This window comes from Megalops cyprinoides, chromosome 2, assembly GCF_013368585.1.
Source record: "Megalops cyprinoides isolate fMegCyp1 chromosome 2, fMegCyp1.pri, whole genome shotgun sequence".
NCBI classification, from domain to species: Eukaryota; Metazoa; Chordata; class Actinopteri; order Elopiformes; family Megalopidae; genus Megalops; species Megalops cyprinoides.
Genome location: NC_050584.1, coordinates 56,134,949 through 56,158,683, shown reverse-complemented (window position 1 = coordinate 56,158,683; position 23,735 = coordinate 56,134,949). Strand labels below are relative to the sequence as shown.

At 41.2% G+C, this 23,735-nt stretch overlaps 2 protein-coding genes across 4 annotated transcripts in view; one reads left to right on the top strand and one right to left on the bottom strand.

Annotated features, from left to right (window-relative positions):
• The window catches only part of palmdb (palmdelphin b), a 28,244-nt gene extending 15,913 nt beyond the window's left edge, over positions 1 to 12,331 (top strand). The window contains exons 1-4 of one of the 3 annotated variants that reach the window (XM_036522679.1): positions 433 to 510; positions 7,842 to 9,963; positions 10,411 to 10,499; positions 10,747 to 12,331. In XM_036522679.1, coding sequence (XP_036378572.1) covers positions 7,953 to 9,963; positions 10,411 to 10,499; positions 10,747 to 10,830 — 2,184 coding nt within the window. In that variant the 5' untranslated portion in view covers positions 433 to 510; positions 7,842 to 7,952 and the 3' untranslated portion in view covers positions 10,831 to 12,331. Of the gene's footprint in view, positions 1 to 432; positions 511 to 4,692; positions 4,827 to 7,841; positions 9,964 to 10,410; positions 10,500 to 10,746 lie in introns of those variants that run through there. The other 2 variants (XM_036522680.1, XM_036522678.1) reach the window with 2 other exon arrangements.
• A 528-nt stretch (positions 12,332 to 12,859) lies between these two features.
• On the bottom strand, positions 12,860 to 22,148 carry frrs1b (ferric-chelate reductase 1b). Its single transcript, XM_036522358.1, has 16 exons — positions 22,094 to 22,148; positions 20,525 to 20,729; positions 20,227 to 20,378; positions 19,987 to 20,081; positions 19,302 to 19,443; positions 18,991 to 19,173; positions 18,401 to 18,499; positions 17,766 to 17,913; positions 16,848 to 16,961; positions 16,495 to 16,610; positions 16,138 to 16,224; positions 15,288 to 15,385; positions 14,831 to 14,889; positions 14,224 to 14,367; positions 13,740 to 13,801; positions 12,860 to 13,640 (listed from the first exon to the last, which is right to left on the bottom strand). The coding sequence occupies exons 1-16, from the start codon at positions 22,100 to 22,102 to the stop codon at positions 13,548 to 13,550; spliced, it is 1,806 nt and encodes a 601-aa protein (XP_036378251.1). The 5' UTR covers positions 22,103 to 22,148; the 3' UTR covers positions 12,860 to 13,547.
• Positions 22,149 to 23,735: the final 1,587 nt, after the last annotated feature.

Below are 23,735 nucleotides of genomic sequence, written 5' to 3'. Positions count from 1 at the left end.
ACATGTGTACTGAAAATATGTATAATGTTCATAACATGTATCATTTTTGATTGAAGACTCAAGAGATGTAATCAATGGTTAATGAAAGTGACATTCTGACTGTGATGTTTGTTTTAAAGGAAAGGTGCATGTTTCTTCATTGCCAACAGTTTGTAGGACTATACTCATAAATACAATAGCTCTTTCATTTGTGCATTGATACTGATATAATCAGAGGAAATATGAGAATAATTTAAAGAAACTGGTGCTGCAGCTCAGTATCATGATTATTAATAAGAATTAAAAATCCCTGCTTCTCAAAGACGTCCCGTGAGTCAACATTAAAGTGCGCTCCTTTGCAAATAAGACAGTGGTGAGTGCCTCAGAGCGTGTGTCTGTGCACAAGACATGCTGCTCCGCTATTGGCTGGTTCTCACACATTCAATCACTGCTCCAGTCGCAGTGGCTACTGCGAAGCAGAATCCGCCACACACAGCTTAAGAACCAGCTGAGTTGCAGCGCTGACAGAAGGTAGGACGGGAATGACAGCAAAAAAAAAAAGTTTTCTAATGATTTTTTTTTCTAAAAAAGCTTTGATGACTGACTAGAATAACCTTGTTGTTTACAACACAGGAGCAGAATACCATTATGTAACTGCTATCGGAGGAAATTCTGCTACAATTTGCCATCTATGCGGAGGTCTGTTACCCAGGGGGTGGCACAGATATTGAACGTTTGGTACAGAGGCTGGGGCGGCAGACAGAGACAGCACTGCTTTGGAGATGGAAGTTCGAAGTGAAATTCGATAAATGCGTGTACCGCTCTCTGTTCAAGTGTGTGGGTTGGTGGAAAAAATGCCAAGACCAGAGCCAGCTATGAAAAAAAGCAGGTAGAGTGAACCGTGGTACTACTTGGGGATACATCTTCTGTACCTCTGTACAATATCAACCTTTTTATCCTCCATTCCTAAACCATGTACCTAATTGTACTAATTTAACTTTAGGAAGACAGTTCGTGATTATGTTTTGATAAATGAGGAATGCTGTGAAAAGTCAGAATGTTGAAATGTATCGGCAGTTACCAAAAGTATCCTTCCTGGCTTTCTGTCTGGTGTGTGGCTGAGATGGTGCGATCGCTCATGGTTTAAAAGGATGGTTGTTTCCTAGTTTCATGTGTCAGTGATAATGTGCACATGAAAAGAACACAATTGTTTGGAAGTGAACCAATTAGAGTTCTCTTACTGAGAATTATGCAGATGCTCTAATTACTCCCTGTGTGTGACAAACACACCCCTGACTGAATGAGCGCAAGCTGACCCCAAGGTCAACCAGTGCTTTCATGCTGACTATATGTTTGGTTTTGTTGGTGCGGCAGGTGACAGAGACAGCTGTTGTACCTTCTATTAGTGACTGCATTTTCTCAGAATTCTCTTCGGGGAGGGGGGGGGGGGGTTACCTTTTGCTGTTGATTAGCTTTAGGTTCTTAATGGCTGCACTGCGGATGGCAACTGCGCACTGCTTTATGAACTTTTTGTCACCCGTTACTCAAGTGGAATGCAATCAGCGATGTGATTAAGACCCACATGCAATCTACCTTTCCATCTACTTTGAAAAAAAAAAAACATTTGAACAACCTTTATGTTTTTTTGAGTTGTACAAGACATTCTTTCTCCATTTTCAGGAAGTCTGGAAGTCTGGAAAAAAGCACTTGCTTAAATTTGTCCGTTAAAGGCAAGGTACATTGTGAGCAGACTGAATCTAGTCGTGACTGTTGTGATGTGTTCTGGCCACACAAGTCTTCCCAGTCGAGGATCCAAAGCGTGCGTAAAATAAATGGGTTTCAGATCATGATAGAAAAAGATGTGTGTCTTAAGACAAGGGTGGGACACAATGTCACATCTGTGCTAATCAGAGCGTTTGGCTCTACATAATTCATGGAGTATGATTCAGTTGAGATCTTTTTTTTCCATTTTCCATTTTCTCCCCAATTTGGAATGGCCAATTCCCCGAATTCTGGAATGTCCCATTTGTCATCATCGATGTTCGGTCCCATTGCACAATCCCCACTGTCAATCCGGGAGAGCGTGGAAAAGCACTTGCCCTGCTCTACCTGCCCTGCCGCTGCTTCTTTTCACACTGCGGTCCACAAGCTAAGCTAGCACAGAGATGAGTCGGAGGAAGACATTTCGTATGCAGCTTTGGCACATGGACCACAGGCGCCCAATTGACCAGCAGGGGTCACTGTTGCTGATGGGACCAAAGCCCCTTGCCGACGTACCCACCCCTATCCCTGGCAGAACGAAGCCAATGTGTTCCGCCTGTGAGCTCCCGGTCACTGTCGGCTAGTGACACAGTCAGGCTCGAACCTGGGCAGTAGCACTCAGTCTACACTCAGAACGAGTGCTTTTACTGACTGAGCCACTCGGGAGCCCCTCAGTTGAGATCTTGAGCAAGAATTTCCCTTTCCCCAATGTGGGAAAGGGATTTTGAAGAGGCCTTCATCACCAATGTACATCCAGTAAGGTGACATGGAGAGTTAAGCAGGGTGTGGTATTTGAACTGTGAACAGGCTTTGTGCTGTTCGCAATGATGCATGCTAGCTTAGCTTACCTTGCAGGTTATGTACGGTACGAATGCCTGCCAAGCTTCACCTGCAGTACTTATGTATTGTATGTTTGTATGAGCTGTATCTGTGTGCCGTTTCCTCCATGGGAGAAATAACGTCCAGTCCTTTTTTGAGGCTCAGTGTTTCTGAGAGACGTTCTCTTCCCATTACAGCCAGCCCCAGGTTTATTGAATGGCAATCCCCCGCACTGCTCTTGTTTCCTTTCAAGGTGCTCTTATGATTCACCGGCATTATTCCTCTGTGGAAAACCTTGAGATGGAAAAGCAGATTCTACTGCGGTGTTTCATCACCTTCCAGGGCTTTGTGCCACATATGCACCTTAAAAAAGCCTGTGTGACTCTTTGCTAAGGTAGACGTAGCAAAGGTTTTAAACGCCAGAAATGTGAAACGGCCAGCATTTGTGGAATAATGTCAGGTATGGGTTGTCGTTACATCCCATGCCTGGCAATCATTTTGGAGCCATTGAAACTAAATCTATATGATCATTTGAAAGGGGATGTGTGACCTCGGCCACTTATTGACTGTACTCTAAAACTGCGGGGGTTGAAATGGGGACTCAATAGGTTCTCTGAAAGCAAGGGAGGCCAGAGGGCAGATTGAAGCCGTTTTCATCAGTCACCATTGAACAATAACATGGTGAGTCTAATCTGATATGCAGAGAGTCTGATGGAAACATCTCTGTGCTTGTGTGATCGGGAATGACATTTCAGTGGTGTTTATGCCAATACTTTTTGTAATCCACCTCATATTAAAGCTGTCAGCTGTCAACAAAACAAAAATCAGACGCAGTCCAGCACTACATATTACCTGTTGTGTATATTCTGTGTTCATGTTTTGTCAAAGTACATGTTGGTTTTGACACATTAAGCATTAAGGTGTATCTTTGGCTAGTTTAGAGATGATATCCCTCTGGATACTGTGTTTGAACTTGGCAGCAGGTAATGGAAATACACGTCATGTCCAATCTATATTTTGTGCAATCATGGTCAATGTTGAATAATTTATTATATGTGAAGGACTTAAATAGAGATCTTAATCATCAAAGACCTGGATGTTTGTGCAGGCTCTAGAATGAGGTATGCCTGTCAGGGTTGCCATGGCGCTTTGCAGTTTCCAATCAGTAATTTTGATTTGATTTTTTTTTTCGGCTTGACCAGCATGACAAGGTTGCAAAATGCAGCTCTAAATTTTTTTGCTTGACTATTAATTATTTTCCAATTATTCAGCGAAAATGTGTTCTACTTTTCCTTCATTAGTCAAATAAATGTGATTCTGCCATTGAGCAATTTTGAGGGTTTTCTGGGGGACAGAGAAAATTAACAGGATTTCCGAAGGCTTTCAACCAAAAAATATTTTAAGCCTCTGAACAGAACTGTTAGCACATTTCACAGTCTGTTGCATCTGATATTCTCCTAATGAAATGCCACTCATATATTTGTTTTAACTAAGAAACATAGATCAGAAGAAAATATCATAGGAAATCATTTTTTACTATTAGTTAAGGTGCAAGCATGCATGTATGAACAAATATTGTTGATTCTGTCAAAATACATTGTTTGCAACTAATATTCTCTCACATAATGAGGTCCGATACAAAAATTGGCGAAACTGGTAAAAGGGTCCAATTTAAATCAAACCATTATTGTGATGGGTGTTGCAAATATTGTGTCATACCAAATAAGCACCCTAATTTGTTATTTCATTTGTATTTCCTCTAAAATTCCTGCGCTGCTTTCATGGTAATTACACAGATCAATTAGTGTCAACGCCTCCCTTGTGTTTCTGTTGCGCTCGTGAGCTGACCTAACTGAAATAACTGCAAAATATCAGCAGAGAAATTTTGCCAGCAGTAAGACAACGGCATTGTCAGTGGAAAAAATGTGGAGAGTGTAGAAGAGAAAAGCTGGATTAGATTATGCACTTTGTGACTGTTTAGGCAAGCCAGCACCGGCTGTTCTACTGAATGTTCCATCCCCTGGCATGAAAGAGAGGGGGCTCTGAATGGACAGCTCTCCACAGCGCTTTGGCAGGGGGACACGGGATGACATCACTGTCAGATGTGTCTGCGAATGATCCAGAGATAGATGGTCCCCGCAGCTCTGGTGCTGACTGTTGCACAGAGCATAGAGAGTAGAGACACCATTTCCTATCGCAACGGAGAGAGAGGAGTCTTGGGTGATTGACAGACAGACAGACAGACAGACAGACATGGGAGCTCACAGGTAGAGGTCACGTGTTTATGATGGAATGCTGCATGCTGACCCCTTTTTTTCTAGAACAGGACATGCTTTGCAACTGTTTCTCAAGAAAAATTTTGTATGTCAGCTTGTATAAATATTTAATGTTATTAACATAGGGATGGGAAAATGCCAATTGGCTTCTTAACTTTTTAGACTGGGAACAGGTTAAGTGACTTATCACTGTTCATTTTATCTCATAGTGCATGTTTAGCTACAGTATGATTCTTGTCTGTTTTTTTTTTTTTTTTGGCAAATGCAGTGAGTATTGAGGATAATCATGTTTGCTAACCCCATGGCTTATTTTTACTTAGAAACCCATTCACAATGGTTGCTCTGTTTTTTTTTTTCCTGAAATCTCCATGCAATCTGTTTTGAGCTTTAGCCAAGAAAAGAGTTTGTGTTGGCAAACTTTTCCAAAAATGCCGCAACAGGCTACTGTCAAAAGCGAAATAAGATGCTCTGGATAAATGTTATTGAAATTCTATTATGACCATTGATATAACAGCTATAACTAATATTTAATGTTTATTCTGAAAATAATTGCTACCGTTCATGGAGTCTTTTAGTGAAATAGGCTAAACAGCAAACAGTACATAAATACAATGCATATAGTATCAAGAAGCAAATAGATATTATAACATTTGCAATACAGGTAAATGTGACCTGATAAAGAAAAATTCTTTACAGAGAAGACATTCTTTCCATTACTTCAAAGAACTGATGAAAAAATATAAAACCAATGGATGTATTTCCTTCCCAAAGCTTAATTTTATATGCTTTTTTCCTTTCCTTGGTATATAATATAATTTAAAAGAATAACGATCCATGTAGATTCACTTAGAAGTTGATTCAGATAAAACAAAGCCACATCAGGTTCCAAGTCTGGCTCAGAAACACCAAATAAATGTGATTCATTTTGTCACAGAAAGCCAAACCTTTGTAAAAACCAAAAAATCCAAAATTCCAAAAACCAATTCCTGAAGGATTTTTTTAAGGAACAACATTGCATTTCTATTGGCTGGCAGACTCATCTCCATTTGAACTCAATCACTTCAACGGCAGTAGAACAAAAACAGACCATCCCTCTGTCTTCAGAAAATGGGTCTGTATATCATGTCTGTTAGATCTGCATGAATTGATTTGTGGTGCCCAGTGTTGCCCGTCGATTGTGGCCCTGTCCTCATTCTGCCTCACCACCGTGTCTCCAGCGGACGCACTGGTGGTTGCCCGAGGGGGCGACCGCGCCCAGAGGGCGTTAACTGTTCCTCGCCTCTGTTCCTGCAGTAACAGGAGGCCAGCGCTCACTCGCCGTAGGGACACAGCAACAAAGGCGTGGGCGAAGCATTCAATCCTGCAGTCTTACATAACAGCCCCATTCAATCCAACAGGATAGATGTTCCATCTGACTATGCACAAAAACACAACTGTATTTACGATACCTCACCAACAAAACAAACAGAACTGCTTTAATTTTGCTTTTTAATTACATATTTCACCGCTTTGTTTTTTTCCATTGCTCACAGAGCAAACCGTTGAGTGGTTTTGTCTGAAAAACAAGGGCGGGCATTAATTTGAAGGTTGAATTTGAATTGACGTTTGAACTGTTTTGCTGTGCTGGTGTAAATATGTGTTGTTGTGAAGTGCTTTTCAACAGCAGCACAATTTGCCAGTTCCAGAAAATAACGGTGTTGTACAAGAGTGCGTGGGTGTGCTTGTGCTTGTTCTAATATTTGAAACAATCTTCTTTTGTGTCATTATTCATAAAATTAACTAAAACAATATTCTGTCAGCTTGCATGCAGCTACAAAAATACAAGATAATTAAAATTGTGTATCAAATTTCATATATATATATATATATATATATATATATATATATATATATATATATATATATTTGTGTTTTGCTTGATGATATTGTGCTTTGAAATATTATGTCGATAAAAAAAAACAATGAAATTCGACCACCAATAAAGCATAGTGCACTAAAGAGCCCTACATCTACAAATTGATCTGATACAACAGCCTTGAGAATTACTTCAAGCGCACTGAGACCAACATCACATCACAAGAGCAATCACTTGAGTTTTCATTTCAGCTTTAGGATTTTCCAGTGGGATGTTGCTAACACCATTCTGGTCACGTATCAGAGTTGCCTTCTGATTATCAAATCTGATCAAATTGTGGTTTATGATGGTGCTTTCCATTTTCATTAAAATTACATCTTATGTATAAGGAATAACAAGACTGGATGTGTCTATAGTCAGACAATGTAATCAAGTTTGATTTACTTACTTTGGTGTGAACGGAATTAAAATCATTTTCCAGCATTTATTGTTTAGACGTGTCTGATAAAGTCCGTAAATTTCTCTGAAACCTTAATAACATGGAAACAGTCAACAGCATGGGCATATTGAGATACACATATGTTTGCACTCAAAAAGTCTGCAAGTCTACAGACATGGCTTGGGATAAAATTAACGCCTCGTTTAAATGATTAGTCTTTACGCGTGCCTAACAAATTACATGCTGTTTGAAATGTGCTCAAAGTGAATTATTGGATAGAAAGCTTTCTCCCAACTTGCCATATGTCACAGGAAGGAAAAAGAGAATCACTGAGAGAAAAGCAGAGATGCAGAGAGAAGCAAGCAGTGAGGTAAAAAAAAAAAAATAAAGCGTGAAAAAAAAATAAATGCGTGAAAGAAGAGTTATATGTGTTTCAAGATAAAGAGATACAAGCATATGACACTGTTAAGGTGTTGTGTGTCCTGGAATGGAATGAGAAACACAGAAGCACAGAGTGCAGACACACAGTTACTACTCCTACAAAACTTTACATGGAAGAGAGAGTGATGAAATCTGTTGAAACATATTGGTGGAAAGCAGCCAGAGACTGTCAGCAAAACAGACTCTTTTTTTCTCTCTTTTTAATACAGCTCAGTGTGAAATCTTAGTCTTCCATATTATTGACAGAATATAATTCATTTGACTTTTACAGAAAGCCGCAGCTGGGGTGAGACAAGCAAATGGAAAAGAACTGAGTGAAGGCTGCAGCCACTCTCAGAATCAGAAACAAAAAGAACAAGACTACTCCTTGGAGTCTGTAACCATGGAGACCAGCCAGCTATCTGAAATGGCCACTATAATTGAATATAAAATGGATTCTGTGGAGGCAGAGATTGCTGAAAATGAGGGCTTGATTGGGGAAGCTGATTTCTGCAATTCCATAGAAACAAAAGTAAAGGATGACTTTCTGGCGGACTTGCCAGACGGTACAACTGCAGTTGATGAAGAGGATGATCTAGAAAATGGGAATAGAACAGTCATTCCCTGTCAAAAAGAAACTGTTATCTTTGAGATGGGACATGATGAACTCAACCGAACTGAGTCAATGACCTCATCTGTGTCGGATACACCCTCCAGCGCAGGAAGTGTATATGAGAATGAATTGGTCCGCAGGAGACAAGACCTGCCTGACCCAGAGCCACCTACTAACACTGCAGCAACTGCAGATGATGCAGAAGACAGCTATGTCACAGAGACAACAGAACTTGAACCACAAGATGTCACCCTGGAAAATATGGACGATGATGAAATGCATGAGTCTGTCCCTGAGCATTGCATCAGGGAGGATGCCTCCTCTGATGTCTCCATAGAGTCCTGCCACGAGCTCGACCAGGACAACATAAGCAGCAGCCTCCGTGTGGAAATCGTGGCCGTTTCCTCCGACAGTGAGACAGATGAGAAATGGAGGACCATATTTTCCTCTTCGATAAATAAAGAAGATGATGACGACGATGATTTCTTTTTGGACAACAGCCTTGAGTTAAGTGCCCGGGAGCTTTTTATCCAAAAAACCGAAAAGAAAGAGGAGAGAGTCACAGAAGTCCATGAGGGAGCCGAGGCAGAAATCCCAGACAGAGAAGACATTCTGGAGCAACCTGAACATGAGGCAGAATGCGACTTTCAGACACAGGAGCACCCCAATGACATCTCGTCAGTTGAGAGCCCGTCAAAAACTTCTGAAGACGAGGAAGAGCTTCATCAGGGTTTGAAGCAAAGCACTCGCCCTTCGCATTCATCAAAGCTGGACTCTGGCAAGAAGGTTCCCGACGACTACTGCGTGATTCAAGAGACGAAGAGTGAAAATGTCAGCACGGAGCACGTGGACTTCCGCGTTGCTCGGAAGCAGTGGCTGAAGATGGAGGAACAGACCAAGTGCCAGGTACACCAGCCCACTGTCAAGCAGGGCACCTGCCAGGGCGGCCACAGCTTCATGTACACCCCAGTCCGAAACATCGACAGGTCCAAAAGAGACCATGACTTTGAGAATCTGGCGCTGAGCGAGTGCTCACACGCCCAGTTCAGCCCATGTTCCGAGGACTCCGGCCTGGACGACTCCAGCTACAGGTCCCCCTATGACGACCCAGAGACCCCCATCGAGAGGGAAATCCGCCTGGCACTGGAGCGGGAAGAGAGCCTCCGGCGGGAGAGGGGCATCTCCAAGCCGTTAAACCCCAGCGAGTGCAGACAGGCAGCCCAACCGGTGATTCTCCTCCCGGGGAAGTTTGACAAAAGGCTTTGCCAGGAGGTGGAAGAGAAGAGAAAGATGTTTGAGGCCCAGGAGGACAGCTGCAGAGTGCAGAAGTCGCCCAACACCAAGACACCATCCTTCATCATCACCTCCTCACCGACAAAAGGTCACCTGTACCACGAGGTGGCAGGTAATAATGTCATCATCCTCGAACCTGAAGCCTACCCTTCTAGCCCGAGGCACGGTGCAAAAGATGGCACTCTCTCCCCAGTGACAAAGAAATCCAGCGAGTGGCCTTCTGAGACGTCCAACTTCATCATACTGGAGACATCCAACCTGATAATACGCAGCGCGTCCGAGTTCTGCCTCAACACTGCCGGACAAGACACCCAGGAGAGCACATTCCTGAACAACCCTTTCTTCAAACTGCGCTCCAGGAGCACTCAGTCTCTGATCGACCAGGAAATCCAGATGGTCAGACAGAGGGAGGAGGAGCTGAAAAAGCAAAGGGCAAGCCTCTATGCCAAAGAGAACTACAACACAGGTCTGGTCTCTCCAAATCTACTGGACAACTTTGATAAGTCAGGTATGTGAATGCAGAATATTGTGTATTTCTGTGCAAGTTGTGAATAGACTCAAATTCACAATGCCCTCTTTCCATTATATAGTACATAAAATGGAGATTTGCTTTAGACGAGAGAACTATATAGAAGGACTAAAAGAGTAGAGATATGTAATATCAGTGTATTTAGATGAACATTTGATTTACTCTATTTTTACAATGAAGGACTGTAGGATTGTTTGCAAAGGTAAAAAATGCATTTGCTGCAATGTATATATCTTCAACATTATATAAATATTATTTATATTTTATCCCAGAACAGTCCTAGCTGCCTAGTTGCAATCTCTATGAAAATGTTTGTAAATGCACCATAATGACTGCTATTACTGAATCTAAATTTCCCCTGCTTTCACTTATTTCGTGAATGGATGTGGAGTTCCATTAATTCAGCTCTTGAGCTCTTTTCAACAGACCTTCCAGTGAGATGCAAGTCCTCTCCGTCATCACCAATGAAGACCGCACACAGGATGGATCGCTCCACGCTCTCCTGCGACCATAGAGTAAATCCCTTTTGTTCTTAATCTTTCTCCACAGCAACACATCAGTAGACTTACTCTTGGCATGTGTAAAAAAAAGAAACACCTGCTGCTCACTGACTACTGAATTCACCGATAATGCATCCTCATCAGTCCATTATAATCTCTAATCAAGATTTAACAACTATCTCAACTATCGACTAGCACTCGATATCCTCATTAAAACTGAAAGGCGACAGCAAGTCATCCAACTGACTCTCTCCCTCTGTAGTTTTCTGACACGTTCTCCGGAGGGCGCCGCAAGAGTGCCATGGCGATGCGCTGGGAGGCGGGGATGTTCTCCAATAACGAGTGAAGCGCGGGAGTGCTGCTGAAAGAGAAGACGTCTTTATTTTCTGCTCTATTTTACCAGAAATTATGAAATGCTATGAAGTCTGTTCATGCTTAAGCATAACACTGTCGTTACTTGTGTGATGTCACCAGCACATAGGTGATACACGGTGGAGGCAGGTCGTAGTAATGTGCACACGCCAAGATGCCTGGATGTTTCATGAATGTAGTGTTTAGTCTAGGGTAACATGCTCTCACTCTTCTAGTGTTTATTCAAAACATATTTTTGATGTATTGTCTTAGTCAATCAAAGAGGGGAGTATTTATTGTATTTTCGTATGGTATTTTCTCAAAAAAAATGTTTGTAATTGTCCTTATACACCGTAATAAGAGTTTTCAATTTCTGAAACCATGACCGCATAGTTCAAAATAATAACATTCCAAGTAACTCTAACTCTAAATTAAAAAGCATACTTTTTGCCAAGGTCTAATGATCTTTGTTTCAAACGGATTACAAAAAAGGGCATTAAAGATATTTGTCACAAAATGATATTCATTAGGAAAACATACTATTTTTAACCTAATGTCCCACCCACCAGAGATCCCTTGACAAATTTCTTTAAAAATATTTTTTAAATTTATTAAACAAAGCAGATGCACAAAAGAGCACAAATGCACAAAAAGTAACGGAGTGGCATAGTTGGTTTTGAAAAATCTGATTTTTTACTACATTTTTAGCTCGGTCTCTGCTTTTATGCCCCACAAACAGTTAGTTCCATCAGAGCTGTCAATATAATTCTTTTACAGAACAGAAAAGCCAGCTTGTCCATGAGAGAAAAGCATGTTATTTGTTACAACCTCCCCTGATGCATCTTCACTATTCCAAATACAAAATTACATGATTTTTGTAAGTCTTGGATTCAAAAACTGATGCAGATATGCATTACAAACTCATAGGGAAAACATGCACATCACAACATTTCAAAACTATTTATAGTCACATAACACAAATAAGCATAACATGCAAAGCTTTCTCCATGCAATGACGGGTGCATAAAGAAATGCACAGAAAAGTGCTCATTTTTCAGTTTTAAATCATACAGAATGTTTCAGGTGCCAGTGGGGACAGAACAACCATCAAAAATGTCAAAAACAGTGCTTAAACTGTCTTAAATTTGAAATGTCTTAAATTTAAAGATCTGTGTTTTTGTAGGCCTTTCTGTGCAGCCATTTGTGTATGATATAATACAAGTACTGCTTGCTTAGTTTTGAATTTCAAATATTCAAGTCTGTGTGAAAATCAGTTTAGAAGACAGAATCTTTTCAATTGCCTTCTTCATGAAGCTGATCTTTTGGGGTAGGGGTGGGGTTCTTGTATTTTCCAAGCAAGTGTGGCAAAATATTAATGCAAAATAAAGATGTATGGACAAATCTGAGAGCAAAACGGCCCTTTTGTTTTCAAAGAAAGTTATTGATATGAGTCCTCTAAGTCTCTCAAAAAGCCAAAAAATAAGTGCATCGGTCTGACCTCCCTAATGCAATAAAATATCCACAGGATGTTAAAATTGACTACATTTCTTTCAAATTACACAGGCAAAAAGTGAAAGTAATATGTTGCAGGATCAAACAATGTAAGTTATTGCCAAAGTGATTTTCAATATCCAATAAACTTTGGTAGTCAAGTAGCAAGCTTGTGTAATGCATTTGACAAATAAGGGGCAGTCTCTAGCATTATCATGCAATACAAACCTATATTCAGCACATGGCAAGAAAATACAATTGTGTTTGAAACAGACAAAAGTATGATGGGATGTGCCATGGAAACTTAAGCTTTATTGACCAAATAATTATCAACTTTAAATATGCACTTAAAACAAATCATGTTGTAAAACAACCACTGCAATGCACAAAATACTGCAAAGATACAAATAATCATTATTAATAAATTATTTCTCATTAGTACAAAATGCAAAACAATGTAAGCAACCTTTGTCGTTCCCTTTTAAAATGCATCAACCATATAGGGTTAATACCAGCTTTTTATTTCATACAAATATAGGGAATGTTGGCTGTAAAATTAACAAACGGACAAACAAAATCTGCTTCATAATAGCGATGCTTGCAGTCATATATGTTCCTACTGCAAATCTGGAAATGTAAAAACACAAAAACCAGATCACAGACACAGTTTAAATGTTTTGAACTGGTCACTGTGCAAGAAATCAAAAACTATGAGGTACAAATTTGCACAAAAGTCACAATATGGCTTGTCCTATGTAATCACTAAGGCACTTTAAATTAAAGTGTTCAGGCATCTCCTATCACATATCCAAGAATTCAAGTTATTCTCAATGCATTTCTCAATATCTGTCAGTGCAACCTTAAAGAATTTGGTCCTATATTAGGCTGAAGATGTTTTACATGGTTGAATATCTCGAGCCCAACGTATGGCTCTAAAATCCTTTCCTAGCTTAGCCATCTGTGCCATAAGTCGAAATGAACTACCATTTTAACTTACGTGCCATGTGCATTATTCTTCGCAGCATTAGGAGTTAATTTAAAAGCACGGATCACATTTTGTGTTTTTCATAGTGTGCATTATAATTTGCAGCATTAGGAATGAATTTTGTGTTCTTCATAGTGTATCTGTCTGAAACACGTCATGGAGACAGGGTTACCAAGCAGAGGCAGCATGATGCAGCAGTGTTGCCGGGGGGGCGGGGGTCCTGATGAGGTCTTCCATCAGACACTGCTTATGGTGTATAAGAGTACACTCAGGAACCCGATGTTCCCACAGAGGAAGACTGCCACAACAACCTTTTTAAACAGAGTGCCCTGTGAGGAGAGGAAAAGGTCAGCAAATAAGCGGAAATCATCACAAAATCTGAATGTTCTTCGAAGAATAACATTTCATTCTGAAGTTCTTATTACTACCTCATTGCTTTGGTCTTTAGGGTTGGACAGAATTTCCTCTTCATCTTCTGCGTCCTTATTCCCTGTGACAAGATTATTGAATAGATATATAAAATGTAAAATCAATTTGGCATTACAGTGAACACAGATGAGCAAAAAGGATTTTAATGCATTAGGTGTCATTCACACCCCATTAGTATTCACCTCACGCTTCAACCAATAGCAAGTCTCACTGCTAATGGCGCTAGCTCTCACGGTTTGTTCTCTGTGTGCAACATCAACAACATTTACCATTAAAAGGGACCAAAGAATTTCAGTAATAGATGAGGTGACCTACAGGTGAGATTTATAATGGACACTACTTAGTATTCCATCCGAGAGAGAGTGAGAGAGATAGAGAGAGAGAGAGAGAGAGAGAGAGAGAGAGAGAGAGAGAGAGAGAGAGAGAGAGAGAAATAGCTTTACAAACAAATAAATAAAAACATAAAAGATGAAATGTACATACCTATTTTAAAGTGGCCTCTACTGTGAAACTCCAGAACCAGCTCTGCTACCACTCCCCAGACTACAAATCCTGCCAAGACAACTGTGGACCAGGGCCCTGGGAGGAGCAGGGCCTGCTGGTGGATCCCCAGGAAGATGGCAAAAACTACACCAGGACAGATGCCATTTACACACATATATACACAACATATATGCAGCCCATCCCTATAATACACAGCAAAATTTCTGTGGCACCTGTACTTCCATGGAGAGTAAGGGCCAAAATTAAATCAAACCACATAGTGCTTTGTCCTTTTGTCTGAGTGCCAAATGTAAGCAAGTATTATGTTCTTTTTCAGTCTTACATAATAGAATTATACTCAACTCCTTAATGACTAAAAGCCTTGCAAGAAGCAAAAATACTTTCTCAATAAAGTTGTTTTCAAAGATAAGAACAAAGTGCACCTGCAGTTACACTGATGTTGTTTTAATTTTTCAACCATTAACTCCACCAAAAATATTTCTCACTGTGGAATATAAGCACTGAAAATAAACAGGATTGTTTCACATTTCACTGCTACTCTGGGGTATAAAATGCAAACCAAGCTGTGCTGGGAAGGACCACGTACCAGCAATTATCTGTGCCATGGTGCCTGCACCCAAATGCATCCAATTGAATATGTACCTTCTGTGGAGAGAGAGAAGCTGCTGTGTACATTCAGCATCAGTCAGCTCTACTGAAATTTACTAGGCTCAGTTACAAACACCTCTTATTGCTCCCTGCAAATATAGCAGTTTACCATTCACCATGCATGTTTAATTGGATTAGGATGTTCATTTTATGTTTTTTGGAGAAGCATTTAAAAAAAAAAAAAAGTGGCCCCAGGGAAATTGTAGCTGGGCTTACCAAGCACACACACCAACTCAGAGTTATATATGCTTGGTACATCACTGTATAGAATTGTGCCAGACACATTTAATTTCAGCTGGGATCAAGAGTTTAAACTCTGACCATTTTGAGTCAGTGCTTTAAGTACGGTTCAAGGAGGCATAATTCCAGCAACGACAGTGGGGGAGGCAGGTTACCGAGAAGAGTCTGGGGGAGGTCTGAGCACCGCCATGAGTGGCTGGATCACTGCGAGAGCCATCACAATACAGCCAAAGTAAGGGTGAGTCCCAGCACGCTGGGGAGGGAGAGGAAGGTTCAGAATCACACAGACAATGCTGGAAAACAAGGGCCTGAATAGCATGCACGCGCACGCACACATGCACACACACTCACACACACACACACACACACACACACACACACACACACACACATACACACATACACACATACACACACACAAACACATACATATACACTTCAATAAAACACTGACAAAAGAGGCCTGACAGCACCTGAATCTGAACTGAACATAAGCAGCATCATTCTGCCAAGACCAGCCACAAGCCAGAGCATGAAGTGGGGAGCAGAGAATGAGAGAGCAAACAGACATTTCGAGCATTTGTCTCAGGTATGCAGTCAGCAGGGAAGGCTCCAGTTCCTTGTTTTCTGGGAATGGGAGCCCTCTGCTGCTCACGCTGAAAAAGAGCAGCTGGCAGTGAAACTGAAGTTTGAAATTAAGCCACGGGGTTTGGCAAGATGAGCCCCTGCTCCTAAACAGCACTTACTGTGAGCATCTTAATGGGCGAGGCCATTGTGCAGAGTCAACCACTGACACAAAACAGAACAGATTTCAGAGACTGTTCTATCCAAAAACACCAGCTGATTCAATTCACCCCTCAAGATGGACTACACGGCAGTTCTCGCAGCCATTGACCGCGCGTGGAGCCTTGCTTGCCCATTACTACCAAGCCGAAGGTTGAAAGAGCAGGATGCAGACACCCATTTCTGACAGGAGAGGAGAACAGAAGAAACAGTGGGTCTTACACGACTCCAGCCTCCTCTGTATACGAAGGGCAGGACAAAGCCCACAGTGGTGAGCAGCACTGTCAGGATCATCAGGGCTCGATGTACCTAGAAAAACAGCCACAGTGGAAATGAGAATTCCCATCATTTCTTCAGGAGGACACCACAATGCCATCAATTAATATGGTAAAACTACTGCACCACTGCTGAGGAACCAACAATACACTCAGAGCCATTTGTTTCAGGAAGAATTAAAAGGTGGCAACATCGTAAATCAGCTACTATTGTTGACAAGGCTTTTCAATTATACACATTCCCCAAATAATCATGTGTGGCTGTCGCACAAGTATGACAAGCCTTAACAAAGGAATTCCTCACCTGAAACCAAACCTTTTGTCCAAACAGTGCACTCCGTGGCCAATCATTCTTGAAGTAGCGGGCCACAATAATACCGGTGGTGACAGTTGTCATCCAGGCAACGAGCATAAAAGCACCTGCCGATTCAGATGAGGAAGTCATCAGTGCCTACCATTTACGACCACAAGCTACCAAGGGTCACACGCTCTGCCGCTGTCACACTTTTGGACAAAATCTTTAGCCTGAATCACTGTGGCAAGGATCAAGTTATTTACTGCAGGTCAAGTATGTTAGGACAAGGTTTAAAATTTCCTGCTAGGGGCATAACAGCTCGAGTTTAGCTTGCACACATTTTAATTTCTGTGCTAACTTACCATGGAATTTGATAAGCACAGGAGAGCGTGAGCCACTTAAATTTTCAGCTGGCCCCAAGATTACTTTCTGAAAGGTGGAGATCAGGGGTTGCCGGTCATGTCTGTGAACCATGCCTAAAAATATTGATATGAAAAAAAAAAGAAATATTTGAACTTGCTAACACAAACCTCTCTCTCATATTACCTCCTGTACTTTCAGTTATCAGCGGGAGGAGAGACCACTGGTAGCACAAAGGTTATGAAGGTCATTACCGACTTTTTTTAGAACACGGCTTAAATGCCAGCCAAATGTCACCCCTCTGGATTCTAAACGGTGGTATCAACTTTATGAAAGTTATGGTAAAATGCCAATGAGGCTCGCCAACATCTTACCAACCAGGAAATGAGGAGGGACATTTGTATTCAGTCAGCATTACATGGGCAATTAGAGATCTGTCTGAGACTCCTTAGAGCCAAAACAAGACTGTCTTAGTAGCATTACAAAATCATTTCATCAATTAAAGGAGGTGATGTGATTTTTTAATGTATACAGCATAGCGCTGTCTAGATAGGCATGGAAGGCTAAATCATTCAAATAGTTTACAGATTACTTAGCACAAAAAACAAACACACTTGAACTATAGGTTACTTGCAGTTAATGTGATAAAAGAAATTTGAACTGCAGAGTGCCATTGCAAACATGAGCACAATAACAACCCTCACCTAAATCAACAAAGGGATGAGAAATCAACAAGCCAATGTTGACTCAGCCAAACGCACTCACATCAAAGTGACACGTGCTCACTTGTGACCATACCACGACAAAAATCAAGCAATCTTTGGCATCTAACTTCAGCACATTCAAGGCTAAATCAGATTTTACTTATAAATGGCATTCATCTTCCACAGAAGACTTCTGAAGCAAGCGTATAGGCTGACCATTTTCAGCTCGTCCGTTCGCCACAAACAGGTAGTAGCTCTCATTCAGGCTAAATCGGTTGTGGTCCTGTGGGATGTGTATGTTTCTGCGGAACCTGCACTGGATGACCCCGTCCGACGTCCTCCATGACATATCGGTCAGCGCGCTCTATGAATGAGTCAGACAGTGGCGCACAGAGGTTTGAAAAGCAAAGCGCTTAGCTTGGGAGGTTACGTTGACGTGACTGATTGCAAAAACAGTGAAGACAGCTGCACACAACAGCAACATCAATGCAACAACAATGCGTCCGTTCATTTCATCACAGCACACGAGCGCTAATACTGTCAAGGATGTGCTTAGCTGGTGTTAGTTCTCCTTTTCATACAGTCTTTTTAATGCTGACAGAGACCAGGGCAAAGTTTATGTATGCAAAATAATAAAGGGAAAGTGGCGGAAACTGTAGTATACTGAGAACACGTCAAACAAAACCATATGGTGATCGGCATTGAAAAAAAAAAAAAAATCACTGCAAATTTCAAGTAAACACCTGTGCGTTATCTCAACAAAACACAGCTGTTAAAACAGGTGGCCATCAAACAGAGACTGAGATCAATGCCCCTGCTGGAGAGCTGGCATAGCTGGTGGCGTGCTGTACCTCAGCTGCTGGCACAGGATGTGTGCGACCTGCAACGTAGGCAGCATTGATGTCCACCTTGTGCTCATCTCTCACACACAGGTACACGTCATCATTCCCCTGTAGATAAACATGCTTTTGGTTACGTTCAAAGCACAATCAAAGTGGTAGTTGCTACGAGAAACCCCATTGACAATGCTTCATTTGATTTATTGGGCATTTCCGAATGGGTCTCCTGAGGCAGAATGATTTGGGGAGTGCTTTGAACTGTAAATACTAAAAATGTTTGCTCATGTTCACTTTCTTTTGAAAAAGACCAGCTTCGGATGTCCTTTAATGACATGCTGAATTGCTGTCAATTGTTGTTTTACATAAAATATAAATCTTGTGACAGTTTTTCCCAAAATGCAACACTAACTTATCCTTGTCAATAACAGGTAAGGCTACTTTTTACAGCCATTTACTCCAGCTCAGATATGTAAAACCAGGAGGTTGGGATATCATCATGTACTACAAGCCTGATCCAGCACCATTGGCAGTTTTACAAATAATCAGCACTGAAAAGGATTTGTCGGTTGTTCTTTACATGACAGTCGTAAGGAAACACCCACCATCCACTTGTCTAGGGAGAGGGCGAATGAGACGTATCCATCAGCAGGTCCACTGAGCTCGAAAAGCACAGTCTGTCCCTCTGGGGTAAAGGAGAGGTAGGAACACAGGGGGTCGGTCTCTGGATCACAGCCCACAGGATCCCGTAGGCAGGACTTCCTGGTGCCACACCCCTCCGCGCTGAACTGAGGCGGGAGAGGCAATGAGTCATGCCTGCTCATACGTCACAGACAGGGGGACAGCTTGGATACTAATCTTGGCTGTAATCGATGACAGCAGCGGCGGAGCTGCAGCTGAACCGGGTCTGACTCACCGGGCCAGGGAGTACACTGGGTGCAGTGGTCTCTGCAGAGGTGGTGGTGGAGGGCAGCGGCCCTGGAGTTACCCCAGCCTGAGATACCACGGGCCCAGGGATCTTCACCCAGTAAACCTTGTAATGCTGAACCACTGTCACCCTACATTTCACAAGCATAAGAAATGTACATTACATGACATTGTTGGCATTTAGCAGAGACTCTTATCCAGAGCGAATCACATAGGTTACAATTTTTTTACATGTTACCCATGTAACATGTAAATAATACCCAGCAGGATATTTACTGAGGCAATTCTGGGTTAAGTACCTTGCCCAAGGGTACAACAGCAGTGCCCCAACAGGGAATCAAACCAGCAATGTTTTGGTTACATCTTCCTCCTTACCACTATGCTACACTGCCACCCCACTGCCACCTTGTACATCGCCAGTCAGAAAACACAGCACATGGAAACACCATCATTCAGTCTCCAAAATGTGCCTTTTTTCTTCCTCGGAGCCACTGCTGATGAGTTTTAATTTTAATCTTAATAACAATAATAACAATAATAATAATAATAATCTTTACTCTTAATTCAGTGAAATAGATGCTACAGCACTGATATAGAGCAGCTGGCTATACATCTCATAAAGAACCAAGGAAAGGTTAGAGAGCTGTAAAGAAAAGGGACAGCTGGACACTCACATAAACTGGACACTGGATGGGGCATTTTTCGGACTGTTCCAGATGGCCTGGACTTCTGTCTTTTTGGCATCACTAGTGTGACTCACAGCTGATCCCTTCAAATGATAGGTTTGACGCACATCGAGCTTTGTCCAAACACACAAAACACTAATGCTGCTCATTATGTGTACTTCAAGTATGCATGGTTGCGGATCTCACAGCAAGCAAACTGACAATTAAGGTATCAGCAAAATGGCATACCTGTGTGTGGCCACACTTCAAAAGCTGTGAAGCAGTGTTATTAACCAGAGTAAACCATCCCACTGCGTCTGCAGAAGGCCTGCCAGTATCTCGAGCTTGAATAAGAAAACCCTTGAAGTACGTGGTCCCAGATTTGGAGGCTGACAGCGTTACTGAAGACATGAAGATAGCGAGTAAATATTACAAATATGACCTCTCAGCTAACTAAAACTGTCGCTTTCATAATGCTAACTGCATGCATTCTATACACGTTTGACTTATAACATTCTGTGATATGGCTTGAAACCATTAAACATACCTTTGATTTGATCCCCAGGGCTGAATTTACTTTTATCCACAGTTATTGAGTATGTGTTGGCTTTGGTGCTGGAATGATGACCATGATTTGGTACCATGCTCTTGCAAGCTTCTGTCACTTTTCCATTACTGAAACCAGCGACTGTCCCAAAGCACACAGCCATAACCGCCAGCATCAGCAGGAGATCTGGCAGGTGTGTAGGCATCTGCAGTAAGAACAAATGTCTGATGAGACCATCTCACTAGGTATGAAATATCTAAGCCTCCATCTTAAAAACCAGCATTGAGAAAAAAAAAGTTTCACTGTTCATTATCATTTGTATACAAACAACATGACCACACCTACTGGTTTCACAGGTAGCCTTTAAAGTGTTCATCGTTTCAGGCAAATCTTGAAATTACATTAATATTACTATTTATTTTCTCAGCTGATGCCCTTGTCATTATTGCAATGAATCAAAACTGTGACTACAGCTATACTGGTTTTTGCTTTTGACAAAACAATGGGTTTGTCATTTCAACAGTGATAAGTGACAACGTTTTGAAACAAAACCAATTATGAGGTACAAAAAAACTGAATTTAACAAAGACAAAACTCAGCGAGTAAGTAAGTCAAAAGTTTAAGCAGCAAAATAGTCTCCTCAAGGAAAATGAAAGGAGTGAGAGAGTTCCAGTGTTGTTAAATTGGCCTGTTGCAGTTCATTGCGAAGATCTGACCTCAGAGAAAAGGGTAAGGAGGTAGTCTCATGACATTAAAAGCAGAACTCTTTTAAAGCGGGTGGAATTCCTGACTTAACTTAGCTTCTTGTTTATCTTAGGTCTGATTCTCATGTAATATAAATGCACATTTTCCAAACGAACTTGCCCAGCCCACTTCCCTTACAGAATTCATGCTGATCATGATTCACCCTCAGCCTGTTCCTGCATGACTTCTCATTTAACTTTTTTTTCCCCCCAATTCCCATTGTACTTACTAACATTGCTCAGACAAGAAATAATTGCAAGGAACATTTAATGACAGGTATGCAGGTGCAAATCAAGGACAGCATTTAAAAAGAACACTGTACTTAAGTGCAAGTGTGCGATCCAGCTGATGTTCATACTCTGAAGCATTATAATTCCTCTCACTAATTCTTTGACTGAAATTGATCAATACATTCCTTCGAACCTTACAAAAAGACACTTCCTCATTCTCTACGTGCATAAAGTATTAGCATTTACAATTAAAGGAGTGCTGCAGATAATTTCTATTGGTAACAATATATCTCATTCCATTTCTTAGCCCGAGTTTGTACCGCATGCTTGTAACTTTCGATGCTTGTGACTTTTCGATGTTTCGGTGTGCTCTATGCGTACCCAATAAAGGAATGTGAAGAAACGGCTGTCCTTGGCGTTTTCATTTTAAATGCACCTGTCAAAAACACGCTCCACAACCGGGCAAACAAACCGAAACCAGCAAGAAGTGATAATTACGTTGCCTTCAAAAGGTGAAATTTTACAAGTAAATAAGTACACTACACGTAACAATTCATATGGATCTTTCATTTCATTTTCTTTTCAACCGACTCACCTTTCTCATTGTCCTCGTACCGGCCTCCTCAACGAGGAAGTTGTAACATGCAGTGGTCCTGTAATTCGTGTTGCGAGAATTATGGTAAGTAAGTGGGCAGTCCCTTTCTCACAACGACTCTGGTTGGCTGGTGACATACGTACTACTTGGTTGCAGGTGGCCATACTTCATACAAATAACTGAATCCGCACTATTTTAGCGAGGGTATGGTGGAGGTTGAGGTCCAGGACCCTAAGATATGGGGTATAACCTCTTATGGACTTCCTCTCCCATCAGCCCCTTTATGAAAAGTATTACTGAACTTTGTCCTTTGTCTAGGGTGGTGGGCCAAAACTGAGCAAATCAAATAAATAGAAAAAAGCAAACAAATAGAATACAAATTTGTAAGCATTTACGATGGTAACATTGTAACCCCCAACGAAGATAGTCTCGTAAAATATATATATATTTATTTAAAAAGTTCCTAAGCTTTAATTAATCTATTATTGTTGTTGTTGTTGTTGTTATGGGTAGTAGTAGTAATATAAGTACTAGCAGTAGTAGTATGTACTGATCCATACTAGGCCTATAATTGTTGTTATATAGTTTGGTCACAAGAGGGAGACATCAGAGTTTTTCTTTTTCAATGTTTACATTCTGGAAAAAAGGAGCAGTAGGAAAAAAGTGACATCAACAAAAGTAATAAACATGTGAAGTTGCAGGGGTATAATTTCTATTTCTCTGACCTTTCGCAGCTTAAATTGGATTGTAATAATGCAGCACATTTAGCAAGACATGCTTCTGAAAATCGACACTCGCCCAAAACATTGTATAATTGCCACAATATATCTGGTTTATTTTCAAACGGTATGAATGATCGGAGAGGACAGAAAATATGCATGTGGTAGAGTAAGAATGCCTGCTAAGTAAAAGAAGAGTAAGATCACATTTATTTTCTATGTTCAAGACGATTTTGACAAATCTATCTTTAGCTGTCTGTTTTGTTGCTATATCACATAACATTCAAGATGTTTGTCCTGAATAAACGTAGCAGTATCAAAGTTGACTTAAACGCATAATCCGAACAGTTCATATGCGAACAATTTGACAGATGAGAATAACAAGCAACTGAACCATGACAGTGAGCATGACTTAAGGGTGGGGAGAAAAGTACCACCTAGATAACGGAAACATCAACAGATAAATCAACTCCGGGGGGGGGGGGGGGGGGGGGGCAACTGCAACGACTTTAGCAGGCTAAACCCTTGTTTTCACCACAACACCACAGAACTCTTTGAAGCCTGGCACTACTTTTCCAAACCCCTGTTCTCATTCTAATAAAGTTCAGTGGTTTTCCAGATGAGGATTAAACATGTGTTGAGGTTGTTGCAGTTTGCCCTCTCAAAATGCTAGACGTTGTTTCGTGTCATGTTCACTTATGATTTATTCCTGTACCTTGACTACAATGGGAGACAAACGGGTCACTCGCAATTAATGTCGTTGCAACTAAAACCACTACCGATGACAACCAATGCGCAGACAAAATGAATGGCAAAGTGAAAATATGTATACTGCCCTCATAACATGGTAATGGTCTTATAATCCTAGCACTACGGTACAGAGGGTAAAGGTTGGGGCATCCACACCACGCCCCCTCCTTCCC